Source organism: Symsagittifera roscoffensis, chromosome 3, assembly GCF_963678635.1.
Source record: "Symsagittifera roscoffensis chromosome 3, txSymRosc1.1, whole genome shotgun sequence".
Lineage (NCBI taxonomy): Eukaryota > Metazoa > Xenacoelomorpha > Acoela > Convolutidae > Symsagittifera > Symsagittifera roscoffensis.
The window spans coordinates 80,408,547-80,433,409 of NC_087064.1; the positions used below are offsets into that span (position 1 = coordinate 80,408,547).

At 36.2% G+C, this 24,863-nt stretch overlaps 2 protein-coding genes across 2 annotated transcripts in view; both read left to right on the forward strand.

Annotated features, from left to right (window-relative positions):
- Window positions 1–2,143: 2,143 nt before the first annotated feature.
- Window positions 2,144–24,863, forward strand: part of LOC134841833 (la protein homolog) — a 36,635-nt gene continuing 13,915 nt past the window's right edge. The window contains exon 1 of the mRNA XM_063857872.1: window positions 2,144–2,164. The gene's annotated coding sequence lies outside the window, so the exon portion shown is untranslated. The remainder of the gene's footprint in view (window positions 2,165–24,863) is intronic.
- LOC134841856 (leucyl-cystinyl aminopeptidase-like) lies at window positions 16,131–18,353 on the forward strand. Its single transcript, XM_063857896.1, has one exon. It carries the CDS (start codon window positions 16,131–16,133, stop codon window positions 18,351–18,353), a length of 2,223 nt encoding a protein of 740 aa, XP_063713966.1.

Below are 24,863 nucleotides of genomic sequence, written 5' to 3' on the forward strand. Positions count from 1 at the left end.
CAATCGCATCACTTGTTCCTTTACTTTTGCTGAATTGATTTGAATCTAATGTAGCCGACAACTTGTTCTCGTAGGTGTCCTTTCTCATTACACAAAAATCCACGCCTTTGTCATACGGTACCGCAACTAAACCATTCCTATTCAGATACTTTCGGGCCTTCTCAACGCCTTTGTCAGATGGTGTTCGTTTCACCCTTTTAGCATAGGCTTTTACCACAGCTTCGATCACACAAAGGGCCTCCCCGGGGATTTCACGATTTTTGAGATCCGATAGAAAGATGTCAATGTCGGCGAGAAAGTGTGTCTCATTAAATTTACCCCTGACGGGATGCTTCGGCCCTAATGCCAACACTTATTGTACCCAATTTGGTAATTCAACATCATCAAGAGCTCTTATCGAACCCTCACCTTGCCTCCTAGAGGTCGGTCCTGCCTGTCTGATAGTTTCATTAGCTTCTTCTGATGGGTCTCTTTGACTGTTGCTGTTTGTCTTTGTCCCCAAAGATATAATATTTAATTACCGAAGGCCAAATTTTCTCATCTACACCCCTCTGTACTGCGCTTCTCGCCCTTTCTAGTTTGACTTCAACGTTTTTCTCATCTGTCCTTGCCTTGTTTATCTCCGTTCTTAGAAGTTTTGTCTGAAAACTGTGTACCGCTTGGTTCGAAAACACCCCATTTTCTGGTACCCTGAACCTCAAAAAATCAGGTATAATGTCGTTTTCTAGACAAACTCTCAAAAAATTAACACGTTGGTGACAGTTGATAAATTTAACATATATGGACGCATAATCACGGACTAATTTCCAAATGAGTTTGTTTTTCAAAGTCCAAATCAAGATTGGAGGTGGGAGTACAACTGTGCTCATTGGTTTGCAGGCCACGAGGAATAAACCTCACATGACACAAAGCAACTCAAATAACACAAGTTTAACTCACCCTCTTCGTTGAAGCCTCTTCGTCAGTAGGACCAACAATTGCCTCGCCTATGTTCACCAGTCTTCTTTTCTCCGCCCTGCTTTTCGATTGAGATTTCTTTTTCGTTTTTGAACGAAGCTTGGACAAGACAGCTGGCAGGTTGTTTTGGTGTTCGAACACAATTCGCAAAGATTTTAGCTTCAGCTGGACGTCCAGGTACAGTGCCTGATATTCGTTGACCAGCTCCGTTCTTCTCTTCCTCTTTGAAATGAGACACTTTGTAATAGGAAAGACAAAAATACCCGAGCTGATCAGCTAGTTCCTGATATCCGGTGTACCGTTTCTCTGACAGTAAACAATTGCGCTGATATTTGTCATTGTCTTCAGGATTTCTGTCAATTCCTCTGCAGTACAAGCTCTGTAATTGTTTGTGCGGTGGCTGTTTATCGAATTATTGATGAGGTCGTGCCACACCACCACTTGACGTTTTTCTGCTAGAGGTGCTCTGCAGAGTAGGCTTGCGAGGTTCTTCTGTGAGTTCGTGGTGTTCGGGTTTTAAAAAAGTCCCGGAATAGCCAAAATTTTGGGCAGAAATTGTTCTTTTTCCGGTTGTTAAGTTGTTCCAGGCTGTGGTAGAGGAAGCTAGCAGCTACAATGAAGACCATTTCAATTCTAACATGGTAAAATATAAAAAGATTTTTCAACTAAAAAGATTTCTCCACTAAAACAAGGGGGAAAAAATTTTAAATTACGTATCCTTGTAGGAGAGACTGTAATTGAGAATTGGCTCAACGCCGTAGGGTTTCAAAATTTTACATCTAAATATTTTGAGAATGCGTTAAAAATAAAGTTCAAACGAACGTTTTCGCACATTTTTGTGCATCTTCGGGGTGTAAAAATTCTAAACTATCTGTACAAAATGATCAAAGATCACAAAAAGTGTCATACACATCATTACTTCAAAATTTTAAAAATTCAACCAATCAAAACATTACAAATATCTCTGAAATTATGTAACAACTATTATGTAACAACTTTAAACATTTTGTCGCAAATTTCTGAGAATTTTCATCCTTTTTGTTTTCACAATTTCGTTTAGTCGCTATTTTCCATGCTAACATGTAAGTTATTTCAAAATTTTGTTGTTTTAGCCAGAATTTTTTTGATTCTGGAACTATAGCCTTTGTGTCAGCTCCCTACTACAAATTGTAGTATTAGCCTAATTGTTGTGATAAACTTATTAAATAGTTTCCGGTTTGAATGGCTGGTGTTCGACGTGGCAGATCTGGCTCGACTCTAGCTGGAGAAGACTTGTGTGCAAAGTGTACGAAAGGCAGTGGGGCTTCCGGTGAACAGTGGATCCAGTGCGATATTTGCGAGGCATGGTTCCACAATTCCTGCTCAGGACTTCCTGTCGACCTCATACCTCAAGTTGTTAAACTGTTAAACCAGCATAGTTACTTCTTTTCCGCTGCAATTTTTGTTTTTTGAAGAAACATACCAGTACAGTTGCAAAATTGAGAAAAATTATTGCTGAAACTATTTCTGAGCAATTGCCTGTTGTGGTTGAAAAAGTTACAACTCAAGTTAATCGTGCAGACCCAGTGCCGGATCGGGGACACTTGGACCCCCCCAGTGCAACCCTATCCCGCCATTCATAATATGGACAGCATTGATAAACGTAATGAAATTAGAATTCAGGGTATACCTGAACCTATAAACTTGCCCAGTGCAAAGCGTTTGGAACACGATGAAGAACATTTAAAGAATAATCTAGAAACACTCGGTTAATGGGATAAAAACAACATTAATCTGGTAACACGGCTTGGTCCATTTAATGAACAATCGGATCGCCCTCGATTCCTTATTGTTAAATTTTCCAATGAATGGACTGCTAGGAATTGCTTGACAAAAGGATATAAACTTCGGAATTATAATTACCCAGTCTTTATTAACAAATTGCTGTCAAAAGAAGAAGTTATTTTGGAAAAGCGTGTTTTGAAAAAACGCTGGGAGCTCATGCAAAATGGAACTCCTAAAGCTGAGCTAAAAATCAAAAAATATGAAGCTTTTCCATAACAACGTAGAAATTGTTCTCCAGTCTTGCCTATCAGATATTAGTATTATTGTGTGGAACGTTCGCAGTATGGCGAGTGTACAAAAACGATTAGACTGCGCTAACTTTCTATCTGTTAACAATCCCAATTTTCTATGCCTTTCACAGACCTGGCTGGAAACTACTGATAATATCCTTCCTGACTGTGGTTATACTGTTATATCACAAAACAATAGGCACAATGGTATTCATGGCGGAGTTGCAATTATGTACAAAACTTGCTCCCAGTATTCCGCTTACGATTTTACTAGCGCTGATTACGATTTTGCTTGTGGTTGTATTCTCAACTCCGACCCCCCTTTGCTTGTTGTTACTATTTACAACCCACCAGTTTCTTCCGAGTACCGCATTCAGAGTAATGTGCTCAACTCGTGTACTTTATCATATACTAGCAGATTTGCTGCTAGGCATCCTGATGAATTTCTTTGTATTTGCGGCGACTTTAATTACCCGGATATCTGTTGGACGTCTTATACCGCTTGTTCAGACTATTCAAATTTAATTATTGATTTGTTTGAACAGTTTAATGGCGTTCAATTAGTCGAGAACAGTACTCATTTTAACGGCAATATTTTAGACATTTTTGTTACTAACTGTTCAAATCTTTGCTCTGTATCTGTCCTTTCCAGCACTTTTTGTTCGGATCATTATCCAATTTCTATCAACATTCACATTAATTACAACGAACGAATATCCAGTTCGTGCGATGTTCCCGTTTACTCTAAAGGCAGTTTTAGTCTTTCTAATTTTGACCTTGGTCTGATGTATTTCAACAATTTTCTTTTGTACTATTATCAAATGGATGCTCAACTTTTTTTTTGATAGTTGGTACAACATCCTAGTCAATGCAGTTTACATGTCTGTTAATGTCAAGTGCAAGAAAAGGCAGCTTTTACCGTTTTATTTTTCTAGCCACTCTGTTCACGTCACTAATATGGTTGCTACTGAGAAGAGACGGTTAAAGTCTGTTGGGTTAATTAGCTCTCAAAAACTTGGTGATTTGCAGGCTACCCTTATGGAGTCCGTTGAGCTTGACAAATTAACATTAATATCTAATTTTGAAACTCTTGATACAGATAATTGTTACAAACTTCTTAAAAATTTATCTGGTGGTATGCTACCTCCTGAAATTACTTACATGTCAGTAAAAGCGTCAAACGACCATGGCAAAGCAAATTTATTCAATACGTTTTTATCTTCGGTTTTCAAATAAGAGTGGTTTTTTATGCCGATGCCTGAAGTGAACGAAGACACTTGTATTAAATTAGATGAAATCAATTTTAGTTCCAGTGATGTTGAACTGCTTTTAAAGAAAATTCCGGACGCTGCCTCGGTTGCAGCTGATGGTATCCCCCCTTTCATTATTAGAAACGGCTTCTGGTAACACCGCTTGGTCCCTTTAACGAACAATCGGATCGCCCTTGATTCCTTATTGTTAAATTTTCCAATGAATGGACTGCTAGGAATTGCTTGACAAAAGGATATAAACTTCGGAATTATAATTACCCAGTCTTTATTAACAAATTGCTGTCAAAAGAAGAAGTTATTTTGGAAAAGCGTGTTTTGAAAAAACGCTGGGAGCCCATGCAAAATGGAACTCCTAAAGCTGAGCTAAAAATCAAAAAATCTGAAGCTTTTCCATAAAAACGTAGAAATTATTCTCCAGTCTTGCCTATCCGACATTAGTATTATTGTGTGGAACATTCGCAGTATGGCGAGTGTACAAAAACGATTAGACTGCGCTAACTTTCTATCTGTTTACAATCCCAATTTTCTATGCCTTTCACAGACCTGGCTGGAAACTACTGATAATATCCTTCCTGACTGTGGTTATACTGTTATATCACAAAACAATAGGCACAATGGTATTCATGGCGGAGTTGCAATTATGTACAAAACTTGCTCCCAGTATTCCGCTTACGATTTTACTAGCGCTGATTACGATTTTGCTTGTGGTTGTATTATCAACTCCGACCCCCCTTTGCTTGTTGTTACTATTTACAACCCACCAGTTTCTTCCGAGTACCGCATTCAGAGTAATGTGCTCAACTCGTGTACTTTATCATATACTAGCAGATTTGCTGCTAGGCATCCTGATGAATTTATTTGTATTTGCGGCGACTTTAATTCTTCGGATATCTGTTGGATGTCTTATACCGCTTGTTCAGACTATTCAAATTTAATCATTGATTTGTTTGAACAGTTTAATGGCGTTCAATTAGTCGAGAACACTACTCATTTTAACGGTAATATTTTGACATTTTTGTTACTAACTGTTCAAATCTTTGCTCTGTATCTGTCCTTTCCAACATTTTTTGTTCGGATCATTATCCAATTTCTATCAACATTCACATTAATTACAACGAACAAATATCCAGTTCCTGCGAAGTTCCCGTTTACTCTAAAGGCAGTTTTAGTCTTTCTAATTTTGACCTTGGTCTGATGTATTTCAACAATTTTCTTTTGTACTATTATCAAATGGATGCTCAACTTTTTTTTTGATAGTTGGTACAACATCCTAGTCAATGCAGTTTACATGTCTGTTAATGTCAAGCGCAAGAAAAGGCAGCTTTTACCGTTTTATTTTTCTAGCCACTCTGTTCACGTCACTAATATGGTTGCTACTGAGAAGAGACGGTTAAAGTCTGTTGGGTTAATTAGCTCTCAAAAACTTGGTGATTTGCAGGCTACCCTTATGGAGTCCGTTGAGCTTGACAAATTAACATTAATATCTAATTTTGAAACTCTTGATACAGATAATTGTTACAAACTTCTTAAAAATTTATCTGGTGTTGGTATGCTACCTCCTGAAATTACTTACATGTCAGTAAAAGCGTCAAACGACCATGGCAAAGCAAATTTATTCAATATAATTTTATCTTCGGTTTTTAAGTAAGAGTGGTTTTTTATGCCGATGCCTGAAGTGAGCGAAGACACTTGTATTAAATTAGATGAAGTCAATTTTAGTTCCAGTGATGTTGAACTGCTTTTAAAGAAAACTCCGGACGCTGCCACGGTTGCAGCTGATGGTATCCCCTCTTTCATTTTTAGAAACTGTGCCAATATTTTAGCGCCGCTTGTTTACGTTCTTTTTACCTGCATTAATTCTACGCGTCTCCGGCCAAATATTTGGAAACAATTGTATGTTATACCTTTTTTCAAATCTGGCAGTAAAATTGATGTGTGTAACGACAGAGGCATTAGTATTTTACCCCGATTGTCTCTCGTTCTAGAGAAAATCCTGTTTAATTTTCTTTAGAACCGTGTTCGTGACGATTCTCAAATGCACAGCACGGTTTTAGATGCCGGCGCAGTACGTTTACTAGGCTATTAGACTACATTGATAAAGTGTACAGCTCTTGTGATGGTAATACTGATTATTTTTCTGTTTATTTTGATGTTCAAAAATTATTTGACACTGTGTCATACAATAAGTTTTTATTCAAACTACGCGCTTTTGGTTTTGATGATGCGTTTATATAGTTACTTTCTTCGTATCTTTCAGGTGGCACTCAGAGAGTCCGCATAAATACTTCTCTTTCGTCCTGTACTGCTGTTCCCAGTCGTGTACCACAGGGTAGTATTTTGGGCCCTTTGTTATTTTTAATTTTTATTAATGATTTACCTGATTGTGTGAAGTGGTCCAGTTATTACCTTTTTGCAGACGATTTAAAGCTATTCCCAAAGTCTAGTCCCGAGTTATTCCAAATTGATATTAACTCATTTGCAAATTGGGTCAAGGATAATGGTTTAATTTTTCAACCCAGCAAAACTGTGTTAATCACAAATGTCACAAACAGTCAATTTTTTCATAATGATACCGCCATAACTATATCTAATTCGGTTAAAGATTTGGGTGTCAATTCATGTCCAGACCTTAATTGGAACAACCATATCAATATTAAATTGGGCAAAAGCATGCGGAGCTTTTATTATATCAAACGGACTGTTCCTTTTAGCGCCCCGGTAAAGACGAAATTTTCTGTGTATGTTGCCTGTTTTCAAAGTATTCTTTTGTATAACTCATGTGCCTGGAACCCAAATGTGACTTTGCTCAAAAAATTGGAAAAATTTCACAAGAAAGCTGTAAAATGGGTTTCTGGGAGAATAATTATGTTCCTGCACTTTTAACTTTACGTATTTTACACATTTGCTATCAAATTATCCTGAACCTTGTTCTTTTCAAAAAACTTCTGCAAAAACGTTATGATTTTAATATTTTCAATCATGTTTCTTTTTATTACTCACGAGCGGGTAATCGGTCTAGCAATACAACTGTGTTCGCGCTACCGAAAGTCCGCAAGATCACCACATGGGGAAGCTATTTTTATCGGACTAGGGAGAAGGCAAACTATGTTTCAGGAAAGGGGATCAACCTGTTGCAGAATCCATCAACTGTAAAAAAACATATAGAAACACTGTTATTCAACAAACTGACGGATTTTAATTTGAACTCTTCATGTTCCTTTTTTCAAAATCTAAATGCGCGACTTGTCGCGCTTGGTGCTGTATTTACTTTTTATTTTGTCATTGCCCATTATCAGGGAATAAAGTCTTTTAGTAGTAGTAGTAGCATACTAAATTTTAGAAGCTGCGCCCCCTTCAGTACAAGAGAAGTGTGATTAAAGGAACTGTTCACCGGGTTTTCCGCAGTACGTCAACATGGGAAGAATATGGTAAAGCGATGAAAATCTACCGTGAAAAGTGATTGCATAATCAATATCCGGAAAGTTGGTCGTCGCGGGTTGCATCCCATGCCCTTGAAAAGATCATCAGCGAGGGCAAAAGTAAAAAGAACATGGCTGAGAAAAAGAAGCCCTTGGATTATAGCAGTGATTCACCACCCATCTTGATGGTCCAATATAGGGGGAATCACAGTCAGACATTAGCAAAAAAAGTGCGCGATATCACCAATGCGCAGATAATATTCACGACGAGGAAAATGAAAACTTGCATGCCCCCTCCAAAATCCTCCTTTTCAGTAAACTGAAATCAAAAGTGGTGTACAGACTTGAACGTTGTGGGTGCAAATCAATCTATATTGGCCAGACGGTCCGAAATCTCACCACAAGGATTGAGGAACAACGAAAAGAGGATACCCCTGTTGGGCAGCATATAAGGCAGTGTGGTAGTGAGAGTGGTAAGTCGGAGTTTAAATGGAAGATAATCGACAAGGCGTCTAGCAGCATTAAATAACTTACATTAGAGGCGCTGCACATTAGGAAAGAGAGAGATACCGGCAATTAAGACGCGCGACGAGTTTAGAAGTAGGGAGGTGACACTAAGACTGTAGTTCCAGAATCAAAAAATTCTGGCTGAAACAAAATTTTTTTGAAATAACTTACATCTTAGCATGAAATTAGTGACGAAACGAAATTGTAAAGCAAAAAAGGTGAAAAATCTCAAAAGCTTAGGACTAAATGTTTAAAAATGTTACATAATAGCTGTTACATAATTCCAGTAATATTTGTAAAGTTGAGATTTGTTGGATTTCTTTTTTTAATTTTGAAAGAAATGATGTGTATGACACTTTTTTTATGATCTTTGATCATTTTGTACAAATAATTTAGAATTTTAAAATCTGAAGATGCACAAAAATGAGAAAACTAATTAATGCACAAAAAACTAATTAATTAGGCTCATTGCATGAGTTGAAAAACCTAAATTTTTAGTTTCAACATCATATGGCTTTAAAACTGTTCCAGCGACCCTTTTTCATCTCTGATTCAATAATTTAAGTTAATATCAGGGCTTACGAGTACTCTGAAATGTAGCTACTCAGAACTCAAAACCAACCATTACTTGACTCGGAAAAACCGTTGGGTATTTTCCATAGCATTTGAACTCGCCCTTCAAATACACGAATGTAAATAACATTCATCCGTTATCTCTTCTCTTGACTCTTAGGGGTAATTTGTTTGCTGAGTTCGAAAATGACCACCTCCTAGGGTAGTTTTTGATACTGAAATTTTCGGAGACCACGATGAAGTCACATTTAAAATTAAAAACAAATTGGACAAACGCATAACACAAAGTGTTTAATTTACGGACGGACTGTTCTTGTGTAGAAACAAGTTTCGATCGTTGGTTCTCGGCGTAATTCTATGGGAAAATGACCATCTCTTAAGGTAGTTTTTGATACTGAAATTTTCGGAGACCACGATGAAATCACATTTAAAATGAAAAACAAATTGGACAAACGCATAACACAAAGTATTTTTCTTACGGACGGACTGTTCTTGTGTAGAAACAAGTTTCGATTGTTGGTTCTCGGCGTAATACGGGTCTGCAAGTAATTCCTACTCAATCTCTAAAACGAGAACAGTTGTTCTGGGTCAATACTCCCTGGCTTCAGATTCTTATCATATGTCTTAACAATAACAGCATCAGTTGACTTTGACCGTCTCTTGAATGCCGCAAATGTCAAGGGAGTAGACATTCTGGCGTCATAGTTGTGTTCATCAGCTGATTCTTGCATGTGTGATGTTATTCCTCTGATCGTTGTTCGTTCTCCTCAGATGCCATGATTTTTGTTCTTTAAAAACATTACAAAAGGATTGTCGTTGCAAAACGGATGAAATCGGTTAATGGAGTGCCGTTTCTTGCTCTGATATGTTCTTTAGGCAATCAATAATCATTATGTCTGCCTCTGCGTTAGATAACTTCTTTTGGATCTTCACCGTGACTTCTCTAAATGGTTTTAACAATTTTACCAGACGTTCTAGTATTGTCCAGGGAAAATTAGACACATCCCGAGGAACAACCGCAGGTAAATACAACCTCAGATTGTTAAATCGCGAGAGCATCTCCAAAATATTATTCCGGCGATAAGCTTTTCCTTTGATAAGAGCCAGAGTCTGTTGCCCTGGGAGATTTTGAGCGTTTTGTAAGTGGTCGCTGTGTGTCGAAGAACCCAATGTTTTTTCACAAATCTCTGAACTAGCTTGTCACATTGGGAGAATTTGCTTAGCACACATTCCTCTACAGAATCAGAATTGGATGGATTATCGTCATCAGCTTCATCTTCTTCTGGTTCAATTTCGTAGATGAATTTCCTGGCAATTAAATTATCGACATGTGCCAGGCATGGCATTTGGAATGTGCAACTTTTTTAACATCGGACTCGCAATCGGTAATCATGATGGCAATGTCGTCAAAGGAAAGGCCAAATAAGGCACTGGAATCGTTCATGGCCACATGTCGTATTGAAGAGGATTAATCAAAGGCAGAACGTGCCTTTGCCTTCCATTGCATGCAAATAAAGTACTTGGCGTTAAGTACGGCAGTCCACTTGTCAAAACTCAGAACGAGCAAATCGGAAGTTGGTCTGTTCGATAAGGTTAGGCGAACTTGTTCAACAAGAGCATTATTTTCAGGGTTCCATAAGGTGCTAACATTGTCACGAGTTACAATGGATCCAAGCAGGCGCCATGCATTTTCGAAAATCGGATTTTTCACAAACTTATTTAATGGATTATTTGACACATACACAAATTGGGCTGCATGACGTATACCCTTCTCTTCTTTTCCTGTGCGGTATTCAGTAACAAACGATGTGCTGCATAGAACCGATAGGACCGCTTTTTTGCAGGATTTCAAATGATTTTTCAATGATGTTGTACTGCCGTTCTTTATGAAAATAAAATGAAAAATAGTCGAATTTTGAAAAAATGTCAAAATGAGCAGAAAGCTGAAAGCAATATTTGGATACTATTCAAAACTCGTGAATACTCGAAAAAATACTTGTTACTTTTAATAACTCAAACTCGGAAAATCAAAATTAGGAATATAATACTCGAACTCGAACTCGGAATAGCAATTACTCGAACTCGGCCCGAGTACTCGGTACTCGCCTCGTAAACCCTGGTTAAAATCAAAAAAGTTGGTCTTGTATTCAAATGTTGAACACAATCAAGTGGTTCAGCAATTTTGTAAGACCATCAATTTGAATCTATTGGTTTTATAGCCAAATTGACAGGAAGTGAATCTTAATTGTTCACTTTGTTAAAGGAAAAACCTTGGCCCAGGTAGTTTCATAATTTTTGCCAATGTATCTAGATCAAGTCTCAACTATGGATGTGCCAATAGGTCATATTTGGAAGTTTGACCTTAGTTTTTGGGGAAAAGTTTTATTTTGAAAAGCTCAAATCCACCATGTCATATTCAAATTTCTCGCGACAATTGAAAATCAGAAGTGAATTTAATCAGAAGATCCGAATCAAAATTGCGGGAAGGTCGGTAAAATTAAATAACTGAGAACTCCTCAAAAAATTTTTCTTCAATTTAAAAATGAGATTACTGCATCCCGGGTTTTTCTGTTTTCGGGGCTTCTTTAGACAAAAAAATTCTAGACTTTGCATTTGAGTAATTTGTTTCATAAGTTTAGTTATCGTCCATTTCTATTAAAAATTCAATTTTTTTTAATATAAACTACTGTTAGATGCAATTGCTTCTGCGAGTACAAAAACATTCGCGTCGATTAAGAGTGCTTTTTTTATACATCCACAACAAAACATCTGTTTAAAAAAAAGAAGTTCTAAATGAGAGAGCCGCAAACAACGTGGTCTTTGCGCTGGTTAAGTGAGAGTTTAATATGCAAGTTTCGATATTGATTGATTTAGACGAATGTCCTCTTTTTGGAAAGTCTTAAAAGCCGACAGTAAAAATTGTTTTGTTTTTTGAAGTCTGTTAGCCAAACAAATTCAAAAAAAAAATTAAAGCAAATTACAATGCCCTAAATGAGCTAACTACTATTTAACAACATCTATAACAAAGCCCCATTCCGTTCCGTTCAATCGCTTCTTTAACTTGCCTAGCGCAATTCCAAACTCGCCTACTTCAGCAGTGCACATGAATAAATCAACTTGGCACAAAACTCGGGTTCAAATCAGACGACTATGTTTTGGGACATTTCAACAAGTAAAAACTCTGAAAGCTTTTCAGTTTCTTTCAATGATTTCATTTCCTTTGTAAGCTGAAATTCATAACAAATTTCAAATTTTGCAATTAATTGAATTGAACGATCATAACGTTAAGTTCCTTAGGTTGTCTTGTGGGCTCAAATTGGTCGCTTAAAGTCTTAAACTTGTCTGATGACCAAATCATATTGCTAACTCTTTATTTTATTTAGGCATAAATCAATTTGAGCAACCAATCTTTTATAAAGACTCGATTTCATTAAAAGCAATTACCAGCTATCTGCGCCAAAATTTGATAAAACTTAATTTGATTCGATGGTTTATTTCAGTGTACTACAAAAAGAACTATTTTGAGACATTTATCAGTTAAAGAAAGTGCGAATTTTTTGGCGAGCTATTGGAAGCATCTTAGGGTCATTGGGAGAAAGTTTGAACATAAATTGTACCCATTTCCCCCCTTAAAATGTCCCCCCTTAGTTCTGCTTTTCTGTTTCTTACTAGTTAAGCAAATTTTGGGCACAATAAGTAGTTTTTTGATCGAAAACGAAATTAAAGCAAACAACATTGCCCTTAACGAGCCAACTACCATTCAACAACTTCTATAACGCAGCCCGCATTTCGTTCCGTTTGATTGCTTCGTTAACTCGCGTAACACAATTCCAAACTCGCTTACTTTAGCAGCGCAAGCAAATGGTTCAACTCGGTACAAAATTTGGGTTCAAAATCAGCTATACTAATTTCTAACAACTGGCCTCGCTTCAAGCAATAGCATCCTCAACCGATCAACAATTCTTCTCGCCTTGCTCAATCGTTTTTTCTCTAACTGAGAACCAACCGTTCGTTCTCTTCTAGTAAGTATTCTATTACTCCGAGAACGAAATATTCTATTCACCGGCATTAGTTGCTCTCACACTTTTTTGTTCTCCGGGACCCTCCAAATCCTTATCTTTCTGTAAATTTAGTTTTATTTAAGTCCCGCCATTCCTTATCAGTCCTGGTATTCGCTTAAATTTTTCATTCGCACATGTTTTATGACTACGCCCCTTCCCTTGTCAGCACTGCCACGAGCCAACTTCGGTTTTTCATCAACATTTTCGCGCTTATTAGAAACCCGGTATGCAGTAGGTGTCACAATTCGACCAAGCAACATATGTCATAAAATTCTAAGCAACTACTTCTTGACATCAGTGAACTTCAGCTCTCGAGTCCAACTCAACTTCTAAACCATGCTATGTTTACTCAGTGACCCTCCCAACGGCTTTATTTAATTATCCCGTTAACATTCCTTCCAAAGAACGAACTTTTAATGTTTTTGAGGTATCTGATTAGTTGTTCAGTACTTGTCCCCTATTGTGTGTTCTAAAAGCTCTGGATACTTCGTTATTTTGGTCTATAACCCTGCTTGGGCTTCCAGTTGCCGTGAACTTCCTTCTGATTTTGCTGACTAGATCATTGATCTCAAAATTCAGAGCAAAAATTTTTGCAGCGGTTAGGGTTTAGACCATCATTAATTGAGACTAAAGTTTGTTCATCTTTCGTGATTTCAACAATCCTGATGCAAATTAAGAATCTTTCATTTGCCATGATTCCATGTAAAAAAAGTGTTACAGGAATTTGGACTCATTCAATTTGTTTCAGAATACAAATTGATTTTTCTCTGATTAGAGACCAGTTCGAATTAATCTTATTTTAGCGTTCTGCTATCTATTATCTGAAAAACATTTTCAGTGAAAATAGTTTTAACCCCTCAATCAGCTGATAGTTTCAATCAGCTGATAAGCTTTTAAAAGATTTCATGTCACACACATTGATTTTTCTAGGGAGTTTTGCGCAAAGCTGGTACTATTCCTTGCATCAAAGTATCAAAACAGCTGTTCCTCGAAAAAGAAATACAAAACTCTATTCACCCTTCTAATGCTCTCATACAGTCTGATTGATTACAAAAACAAATCTCTTTTGATTAAGATCAAAAAGACTTCTTAATCAGCTCACCTCAATGTGCTTGAATAGTTGCTTTAAGCTTCTCAGATCCCTTTTTAAACCTGATAGAGTACCTTGAAAGTGCAGAATTGCAAATACAATGAAAGAGAAATGCAGACTATTTAATGACTATTTCCGCTCTGTTTTCACAGAGAAAAACTAAATGTATCGTTCATTCTCGGACTTTCGCGAACCATGTTCAGACTTTCGCGATCAACTTTTGGTATGTTCAGACTTTCGTGGCTCACGGCGCGAAATATGTCCAGACTCGTTTGAGTTTCCAACTTCAGCTATTTTTAAATACAATTCCAGCTTGTGCTTTTGTGTACCCAGGCTTGCTAATCGGTCATTTCTAACAAGATTTTGGATCTCAACTGGAATTATTATTATTTTTTCTATTGCACTAAACGAGCATTTCGTGAAAAAAAAACTTCGCTATTTGATGAAAACTGCTCTTACTTATTCTTTCAACAATTACCTAATTGTTCTGAATTTTTTTATGATCACGCTTTAATGTAAAACTTCCCAGACAAATTTTTGCCTTGTTAAGTAGACAACTGCATCTCCCCCTACAAAGGAATGAAGTCTTTCTACTACTACTGCTGCTACATTTTTTGCAAAAAAATTACACTTTTATTTGAGTTTAATTTAACTTTATTAACAAATTTTCTGATTTCTCGTGTGTTTTTATGTGCGTGCTTGCTTCATCTTCTCAAATAACTTTTAGTAAATGCAGATCTGACATCAGTTGTGAAATGTTGATTTAAAGCTTAGATAATAAAAATATGTTTGTTCAGATCTAATTGGGCTGAAAAAAAGTTATTTCTATACGTTCAAAACAATACTGCGACACTCGCGACAAGTGACAACTCGGAAAACTTAAGGAGCGCAAGTTAAATAATTGGCTTGAAATGTGGTATTAGTGAGTAGGACCCGCTTGCTCGGCTTAACTTCACTGCGCTTACATTCGGCATAAGTGGTATAATGCCCGGAAATGAAGATTTGCCGCTAACCTAGATTGTTGTTATAAAAATGTTGTTCAAATTTTTATGCATTTTCGCCAGTAGTCGCTTTCCTTAAATTTTATGAGTTTTCATTAGATGCGAATTGATGAAATTGTCATTTTGCGGTTCAAATCATTACCGTGTAGATTGAAAATCGTTCCCATGTTTCCCGCACAATCTAAAATTATCAAAATATAAAAACTTTCCTGGCTTTTTTTCCACCAGCAATATTTAGCCCCATAATAGTGGACTCACAGTCTGAGGAAAATATTCTTCGTTGATAGGTAGGGGGGACTGCAACGGAAAAGAGCCTTTTTTCTAAGTGAACCGGGCCCCAGATGAACAGTTTTTGGCCCCCACAATCTGAAAAATACCACAACTTCTCAAAATACCAGGTTTGCTTTTATATCGGATATAAGTGCGAACGCCTCTCTAGTTGCCGATTTTTCAAATAAACTCCCTCCCCCTTTGGTATTATTTTACAAAATCCCTTTTTAGTTGGTCAACGCGAAAGTTTTTTAGAGAATCCTCCAGCAGTTTTAAGGTGGATTACTTGTCAAAAAAGCAATTTTTTGGTCAAATATTTTCAAAAAGTGCAAAAAACGTCATCTTTAGCCTTTTTCTGAATTTATTGAGCCGCTTGCAAAATGAGGTCTTATGATGATTTGATAGGAGCTTGGGACATTTTGAACAAAACGCCCCCCCCCCCCCTCCCCCTTAAAAAATCATGCTCACGTGTCCCATATCTCAAGATGTTTTTTCTTCTGATTCCTGATCCCAAAAACTGTCGAAACCTTCAAACCTGAAACTACTAGGAGCAAAAACATCAAAACTGGGTTTTATTGAGTAATAAACCTGCATGTAATACCCGCCTTCGATAACTAGTTTTCTCTCATTCTTCTCTTAGAAGTTCCCACATTTAAAGATAGGTCTCATTTTAGAAATTTAGCGAGACAAAGAACTGAATACTGTCAGAAACATATTGGCTCAATAAAGTCAAGATTTCAAAGAAACCGGGTTTGATATATGTGAGATTTGAACTGTCGGAAAAACTTGCGTTCCCGCCGTATTTCGATTTTGATAGACAGAGTGTGACTTTTGAAAGTAATATAAATATATTGTAATCGATTTTTAAAACAACTTAGTCTGCTGAAAACAAAAAATATTTTAAATATTTAAGAAAAACAGTATATTATGATCACTGTGCTCATATGTTTTACCCTTTTGGGTTTTTCAATAAATTTTGTTCCTGCAAAAGCAGAGCACATACTTGACCCAGACTACAGACTCCCGCAAAATTATTTTCCCGAAACACAAAACTTGAACTTCAAATATTTTTCTGTGGATCGTAAAATCATCGCCAAAACTTTCCTTCAAGTGGAAAATGTGGACAATATCAACTGGAAAACAATTACTCTTCATTCGTACCAGTTGGACATCAAAAGCGTACAAGTTTTGACCGCAGAGGGCGACGAAATTGCAAACAGTTTCAGACTTGTTGACAGGTTCGAAATATTGGAAATCACACTTCAAGCCGATAGACGACCTCAAAATTTGAATCTGACTGTTGCTATTGACTACGAGAACCTAATCGAAGAGGATGGAAAACTTTGGGGTATGTATTCCCCGTGGGATTGGTATTACGAGGCTCCGAAAGAGTTGGTGACCTATTTCCAACCAGCGTTTGCCAGAACAGTTTTTCCGACTTATGACGAGCCACTGTTCCGTTTCAAGGTCACTTTCAGCATTGAAATTCACCAGGATCCTGAGAAGCAATTAGGGTTGGTTTTATTCAACTCCGTTTTGACTAAAAACTGGACTTCTAATGATGTTAGCTATTTCCACTTCAAAGAAACAGTTCCCTTGCCAGCATATTTAGTCGAAATATCTGTTCTAAAACCAGCACATTACGTTCTGGCATTGGAATCCAGTTATTTCAACATACCAATTCGAGTCATTTCAGATAACACGTACTACAATACATGGTTGACTGATAAAGCTGCAACCGAAAAGTTGGACCAGATAATTAAGTTCACTTTGACTTATTGTGAAAGTCGTTTTGAAGTGCGATGGAAAATGTCAGAGAAAATTGACATTCTAATCACCCAAATGCCTGGAAAAATAGGAGGTATGGAACATCCAGGGTTGATTGTAGTAAGTGCAGAAGTTGGGCCCAGTTTTCCAAGCTCGCCTTCAGATTATTCGTCGCTTTACACGGTCGTGATCCATGAACTGGTTCATCAGTGGACTGGGGGATTATTGACGAATGATTGGTGGTCTTACTTTTGGCTGAATGAAGGATTCACCACATTTTTCCAGTCGGAAATCACACGTGAGCTGATCAAATTTCACCGACTTCCCCTTGAGGCAAATAAAGTTGACGTAAGTCACGATTTACACGAGTTTGCCGTTGTTGAGAAAGTTGATTCGGCGCACGCCAAAAACAACATGGAGTTTTGGGGTTTCACCAACGAGTTTTACTTCAGCGCAATGCGAGCAGTATCTCTACTTGATGCTGCGATGGGAAACAATTTGATGGTTTGTCTTGGAGTCATTTTCGTGGAATACCCTTTCCGATCTTTTGACTCCAAATCCGTTTTAGATCAAATTTCCCAGTGTCCGTATTCAACTATAAATGCAACAGAGTTCATGCGATTTTGGCTTTTTGATGATGAAATTCCAGTCTTGAAGATCAATGTTGACAATGTCGAGACCAGTGAAGTCACATTTTCATACGATTTCATGTGTAGCATTGAAGATTTCCAGAAAAGCAACTGTTTCAAAAGTAAGCCAAACTTCAAACCCCATTTCGCGTTGACGTTCCGCGACCACAAAAATATGCTACTTCAAGACGCGATTTTAGTAAGCAAAAACAACACAGAAGCCAAACTGCAGTTCGAACTTGAAAAATATCCAATTTTTTTCGTCAATACCTTCAATCAAGGAAATTTTCTGGTGCAATATCCCGAACATGTGTACAAATTTTTCTTCCCATATCTCCAAACACGTGTCATAAGCAAGGGAATAAAGCTGCCTCCATTCTACAAATCATTTGTAAGTGACATGTTTGAGCTATCGAGAAGAAATCGTACCAGTCTTTACTGGACCTTTGCAATTTTGATGGACAAGGAAAACTTAACTGAAGCAGGAGTTTTGGATTCACAGAGCCCTGTGAATACTTTCACTGAATGCTTGGAAGCCGAATTTTTCGCAGAACACGTAGACCCAAATGATGAAATTTGGAAGTTTGCATGTCGGTGGAGTACATCTCAGTGGTTTGAAAATTGCGAGGAGTTTGTAGAAGATACGATTGAGTTTCCGCCCGTGCAAAGAAACAGAGCATGTATAAAATGGGTCGCAAAGTTTGCACATGACTTTAGAAACATACTCGAAAGCTCTTTGGATATGTTGAAGTAATGGTGACTCAAATTTCAAATACTAAGGCGACTTAGCATTTACCCAATATCTGAGCTTTAAATTGAAGTTATTGAAGTTCCGCTCTCAGATTCGCAATATCACCCACCAAAAGCTCAAGTAATGATTTTTTTTCTGCCCTGCTCTTATGAAGAAAAGTTGTTGAAGATCAATTAGATCAACCTTATTAATCTTCAGATTTGAAAAACGGTTACAGCTGCAGGCATTGGTTATTTCTTTTTGTTCCGACCAATGTAAAATTGGGAGGAATTTTGTATTCAGGTGTGCTTAAGTTATATTTTTTTTCAAGCAAAATCAGGTACCACAAATAAAAGTTAGACAGGGCTGAGTGATAAATCATATTAAAGCCCTTTCAGTCGTGATTCGAACAACATTTAGAAATATTTAAACTATTCCCAATTTTGAGAAAACCGGTTTAAAATTTTGATTTTTGTCCAATTTTCCAGTGAAGCAAACGAGCAGGCTTATTATAGAGAGATAGTCGTAAAAAAAAACAGGTCAGGAATGTTTTATTCAAGCGCTGAAAAATATAGTAAAATAATATTTCAACGTTGTTTAACGCCAACTTTAAAAAAAACAATTTTAGTGTTTTTTTTTTCATTTAATTTTTTAATCAATCATCGCAGAAAACTGATTTCTAATAGACCATTTTATTAGCGCGAAATAAATTGTGCGTTAATTGTCCCAAATTGGCCAAAATGGCAATCTTTAAACCCCCATAACTTTACGAAAAATGATCACAGGTAAAATATCTTTTCAAATTTGAGCTCAGGACAACAATAGCTTTCGAATGATATAAACAAATTCCGTCAAAAATGGCTAGTTAAAAAGTCGATATTTGTCTGAAGAAAAAAAAACCCACCCCGAGCACAAATATTCCGTTATTTTCGTATCGAAAGTCCGAACAAAAATGACTGGAGTAGCTCGAGTAAGACGTCGCATTTCCAGTGAACACAATTTGAAAGTTTCAAGTGAGTTTTTCTGCTTAGTTGTTTTAAAGTTTCAAAGAAGTTTTCTGATCAAAAAGGCGCAAATTGTCTCTATCTCATATGCATGAAAGACGAATAAAACGTAATCACATGTGCTAAGTATATGCTTTTGCATTATATAATTTCCATTGAATAATTTTCTTAAAGCCAAGCGATATGCAACTGATCTCCACAATTTTAATGGCTTTGTAGCGCAATTGTATAATGACATTCGATTATTATAAAAAAAACTCTACCTTTAAATGGCGAAATTTTAAAATTAGCAAATTTAACGCAGCCTTAACTTTGTTTAAACCTTTGAGATTTGACGTACATATCTATAATTAAAAAATTCGGCCATCATACTGTAAGCAAAAAAAAAAACATTTTCAACCTTGCCAGCCTGCCACAAATAACCAAATATCATCATTATGCATTTCGACTAATTTTAAATAGATTTTTTATCACATATGACACCACTTACACTTTGCAGCTCCGATTTGATTCTTAGGTTAGAATCAAAATTATGAGAATGAAATTTTGTAGCATGATCGGCAAACGAAGTTAAATTAATGCAGCTGGCGGACGGATTTCATTAACGTATAGAAAAAACAACAAGACTTCTCTTACCAGGGCGAAGCCCTGAATGCTCTGACTGCCTTTTAAGGTTTTATGGAGCAGTAATAACATCAAAAAAAATTAAATGTATCAAAACAAATGAAAAATTTTTTTCTAAAATTTGAAATTTTTTTATAAAATCATCCCCCACACGCCACATAAAGTACAAAACAATAGATTTTGCTCCTTGTAACAAATCAATTATGGCAAATAAGCTTCTTTCAACCAATTTGGAACGATTTTAAGACGGATTAACTCTCCGCATACGCGTTATTAGCGCGAAATAAATTGTGCGTTAATTGTCCCAAATTGGCCAAAATGGCAATCTTTAAACCCCCATAACTTTACGAAAAATGATCACAGGTGAAAAATCTTTTCAGATTTGAGCTCAAGACAACAATAGCTTTCGAATGATATAAAAAGATTCCGTCAAAAATGGCAGGTTAAAAAGTCGATATTTGTCTGAAGAAAAAAAAACCCACCCCGAGCACAAATATTCCGTTACTTTCGTATCGAAAGTCCGAACAAAAAGTAACCGAAACCTAGCTTTGTGCTACCTTTCCACAAACTCTTATATAACAGAACATACAAGTTGTTAATATTTTGTCCTCAACATCTGAAAAAAGAAGTTGTTGTCATTTTGTGACTTAACTGAACTTTATATTTGGAAACTAACGTTGAAAATCAATTTGGAGATAATTTTCAGGTAAAATGTACAATCAACGGCATCAAAAATTTTCTTTAAGTCAGCGAAGCAAAACGAATCAATATTTGATTGTGGTCAATTGATTATCTAATAAAAACTGTAGTGAATAAAAATGCATTCGTACCAGAGAAACTGTCTTAAAACCTTATCTGATTTCTATTACTCAAGCTTTTCAAACCACAAACTTAGTTGGTTGTCAGAAAATAAGGTTTTCAAAAAATTTTCCCACAGAAAACAAAAAAGTTTTTGAACAACAATTATTGGTATTAGATTTTTCACCATCTGTTTGCAGTGGTATTATGCTTGAAATTTTCCTTTCTAAGGCAGATATTGGCAAAACTTTCCAAATGATCAACCAGCATCGGACTAGAAAGTTTAGTCGATTTTGTGCAATCCCATCATTACCAGTTGATTTTGAATTCTCATATTTTTCTCATATTTCAATTTCGTTGGCTTTTAAGTTTGGCTTGACAAGTTTTGGATGATATTAGCTGTTACTTATTCTCCAAGTGTAGCAAATTGATTTTCAAAATGTTGACTTTAAAAACAGGTGAATGTTGCCTTTTCTACCGCGGTGAAAATTAAAAACTTTTGATCTTTTTGATCTTTTTGATCTTTTTGATCTCCACTTTTGATCTTTTTATTCCAAAAACTGAGTATACTCTCCCTTACATGTTTAATAGTGTTATTCCTGAACATTTTAAAGTTGTCTGTCTTCTCACTGGATGGAACATTTACCCACTTTTTCATTCAATTGTTAGTTGTGCTCTCAATCCAAAGACGGTTACTCCTTTTACTTTTCTTGATTTATTATGGACATTATTTTCTAATTGTTCAGTCATGACCTGGCTCAATTTTTTTTTTGTAGAAATTTAGATTTTCGTCTTCAATTTTGGTTAATATATCATCTAAAATAAACAAGATTTCTTACAAATCTCAGTTAACAGTAAATGATAGTCCAAATACTGCTAGTTTGAGTCAGTTTTTGATTTCTATGAGACAGTTCAAAGTTCTTTAAAAATCAGAAAAAATTAGTTGAAGAACGTTAAAATGCAGAACGCTTCAAGGTAGGAGTAGTGCGAAATAATAGTCAACGTAATTGAGTTGACCTAAACATGGAGCAAAGTTAATCATTCTGTTGAAGATCTGTTTTTGTTCTATAGGAAAAATAAATGAAAACAAAATCAAACCGCAGAAGCGAAGCTGCGCTTCGCAATTAATAGCAAGCGCAAAAAGCAGCTTCATCACTTGCTAGAAGAAAAGAAGAAATACGACTCAAACTAGTTTAAAAACTTGGCTAGGTCTCAGATTTAAAGCTACTAACTACTGCAACCTAGAGATTATGAGTCTCACCCACTAAGCACTCAGCCACAAACGTTTAATTTTTGGCAAAGACTAACTACAAGTCAAGCAGAGAACAAGTTTTATGCAATTTCTCATGCTATAGTGAAGTTTCCATCTAAGTTAACACTTTCAATTAACAACTTTTTTGGCGAGTTAGGTTAGCCCAAAAGTTTCGTACTAATACACTAACGAACGCAAGCTCGCAAGTGTGGAAAATAACTAGCATTTTTTAAAATTCATTTCAAGCGCTTTATAAGAAGTCTACGTATGACAACCCCTAAAAAACCAATCCTTTCGCTGTCGATCACACAAATTTGAAACTGATCCAAGCAATAACTTCCTTCCGAAACCTTCTCTGCTGAATTATTTGATCCAAAACTTTGCTAGTCGAGGCTTTCGTAAGCCTCTTATTTTTTATTCCTGAATTTGTTCACTCACTTTACCTTTACTGCTTCTACTAACTGGGTCATGTTTCTATAGCCTCCACATATCTTCAGCAGAGCAGGATGGAGGCTTTTAGTAATGAGACAGCCAACTCAGTTCATGCGGCCATAATCAGTCAACAAATTCAAATAGGATTTCGGTTTACATAACGAAAATCAAGGCCAAAATCAAGAAGAGTTGTAAAAGAAAAGACAGCCTAAAACATAGCTTAGTGTCCAAAAAATTCACCAAGCATCAAAACTAGCCCTGATTTAGGATCAAAACTAGCCCTAAATTCACCAAGCATCAAATAACTAAAATTAGCCCTGATTTAGGATTTGAAAAATGGTTTTAAAAAATATTGAAAAAAAGCATTGCAAATCATAACATTTAGTTCAAACATGCATCTTAAATAAACGCGGCATGACTAGGTAAGAAACAATACTAGATGAAAATCTGATTGTTAGCAGAAGCGCTTGAGCCCAGTTGCACATCTTGGCCAAATTAAAATAAACTGTAGCTAATACATATAGAATTATTTCATACTTCTTAAAAAAAGTCAACATAGGGATTTCTTAAACATGGCTGGAAGTATTAAAGTATAGCGATTCACTCAATTTGAGAAAATGAATGAATAGGTGAACTTTGTATTCCACTGGTTCGAAAGAGGGGGTTGCCTCTCTTTAACAAAGAAAATTAATTAATCGAACCTAAACAATAAACAAAAACAAAAATCCAATTGCGAAAAAAAAACAAATTTAGATTAAAAATTTTAACACTTTTTCTGAAAAAAAAAACAAAAAATATCATCTTCACCATATAAAAAGATCTTCAATAATTAACAAAAACTATCTTTCGCTCGTGGTCATAATACTTGTTTTCTCCACTTGTGTATTACAGTATTTTAAATTGTTTATTCAAAGGCGACACTCTGCTTCGCAACAACTTGCAAGAATGCGACACAATGCTGATAGATGAACATACTTCTTATTTAGAAAAAAGAAAATGCCAATTTATTCTCTCGGCCTTAGTGTCTTTTTTTTAGAATTTTATGTTGCTTTTAAGGAGATGTTTTAAAACTGATTGCATAATTCCCTGCGTTCCGATTTTCAAATAAGATCAATTATGACGACTCATTATCTCTGCAACAAAAATGGATGCAACGGAAAAACGTGATGATGCTCGATGATGCAACTTGACAACTTGACAACACTTGATGATGCAACGGAAAAACATGCTCCAAAGGTAAAAACCCAATTTAAGCGAAAAAAAACTACCATTGAAAAACGAAGTACGGCAAAATATATTACAAAAAAAAACGAGAAAATCGAAATTTTTTTAGAAAATAGAAAACTCAACGAAGTTACGGTACCTTTTGCAAAAATCGGAATAAAGTTAGAAAAATGACACGAAACTGTAATCTTACACACGAAGTAGAAATGAGAAAGTATGAAATCCCAACCAAAAAAATTCTGGAATTATTTTGATAAGAAGGTGATGTCAACCGAGACAATACCTACATTCAAGCTAGGAAACGATAAATGTGAAAGAGCTCGTGAGGACAAAGTTGAGACTCTATCAAACTTTCTCATCTCAGCTTTTACTATGGACACGACAAGCGACTGAGATGTCGTGAAAAATCAAAAAACATCAGATGACCTTTTCCTCAGTAAAGAGCTACCTTTGAAAGACCGTTCTGAACTAGACGTAGCAAAATCAATGGGACCAGGTATTCTGCGCTTTTGGATTCTCTATGAAGTTCGAAATGAAATGATCGAAACATGGAGTGTAGCATTTCAAAAATCATGGGATTTTGTTATAACTCCTGAGTATTGGATATGTGCAAATTTCACGGCGTTGCTTAAGTAGGACTCAAAGAACGATCCAAACAATTACAGACCAGTCGGCCTAGCATCAAAATATTGCAAAGTTTTAGAAAAAAAATCATAAATCGGCACATTTTTATTCTACTTTGTTCTGGACAAAACGATTTCCAATAAACAATATGAATTGTTGTCAGGCCGATCGACAACACTTCAGTTATTAAGGGCATTGGATGATTGGACAGCAGAGTTAGACAAAGGCAGTGAAGTCGGTGTTATATATGTTGACTTTCGAAAATCTCACGATAAATTTTGAAATTAACGATGGAAATCATGGCGAACCTCTACAAAACCTTGATGAGACCGAATCTGACAAAAGCCATCCAATTGTGGAACCCTTTCATGATAAAAAACAAAATATCGATTGAAAATGTTCAGCGAAGGGCAACCAGATTAATCCAAAGCCGCCTATGCAAGTTAGTTTACTATGAAACATTGAAAATTTTGAAGCTCTCTACCCTGGAGTACAGAAGAATGCGTGGGTGTATGACAGAAAAGTACAAAATCTTGAACTATGACTACGATGTAACAGCAACTGAAGGCATGTTCA

Excerpts from the sequence above, each read along its gene's own strand:
- LOC134841856 (XM_063857896.1), top strand. The coding sequence starts at position 16,131 with ATGATCACTGTGCTCATATGTTTTACCCTTTTGGGTTTTTCAATAAAT.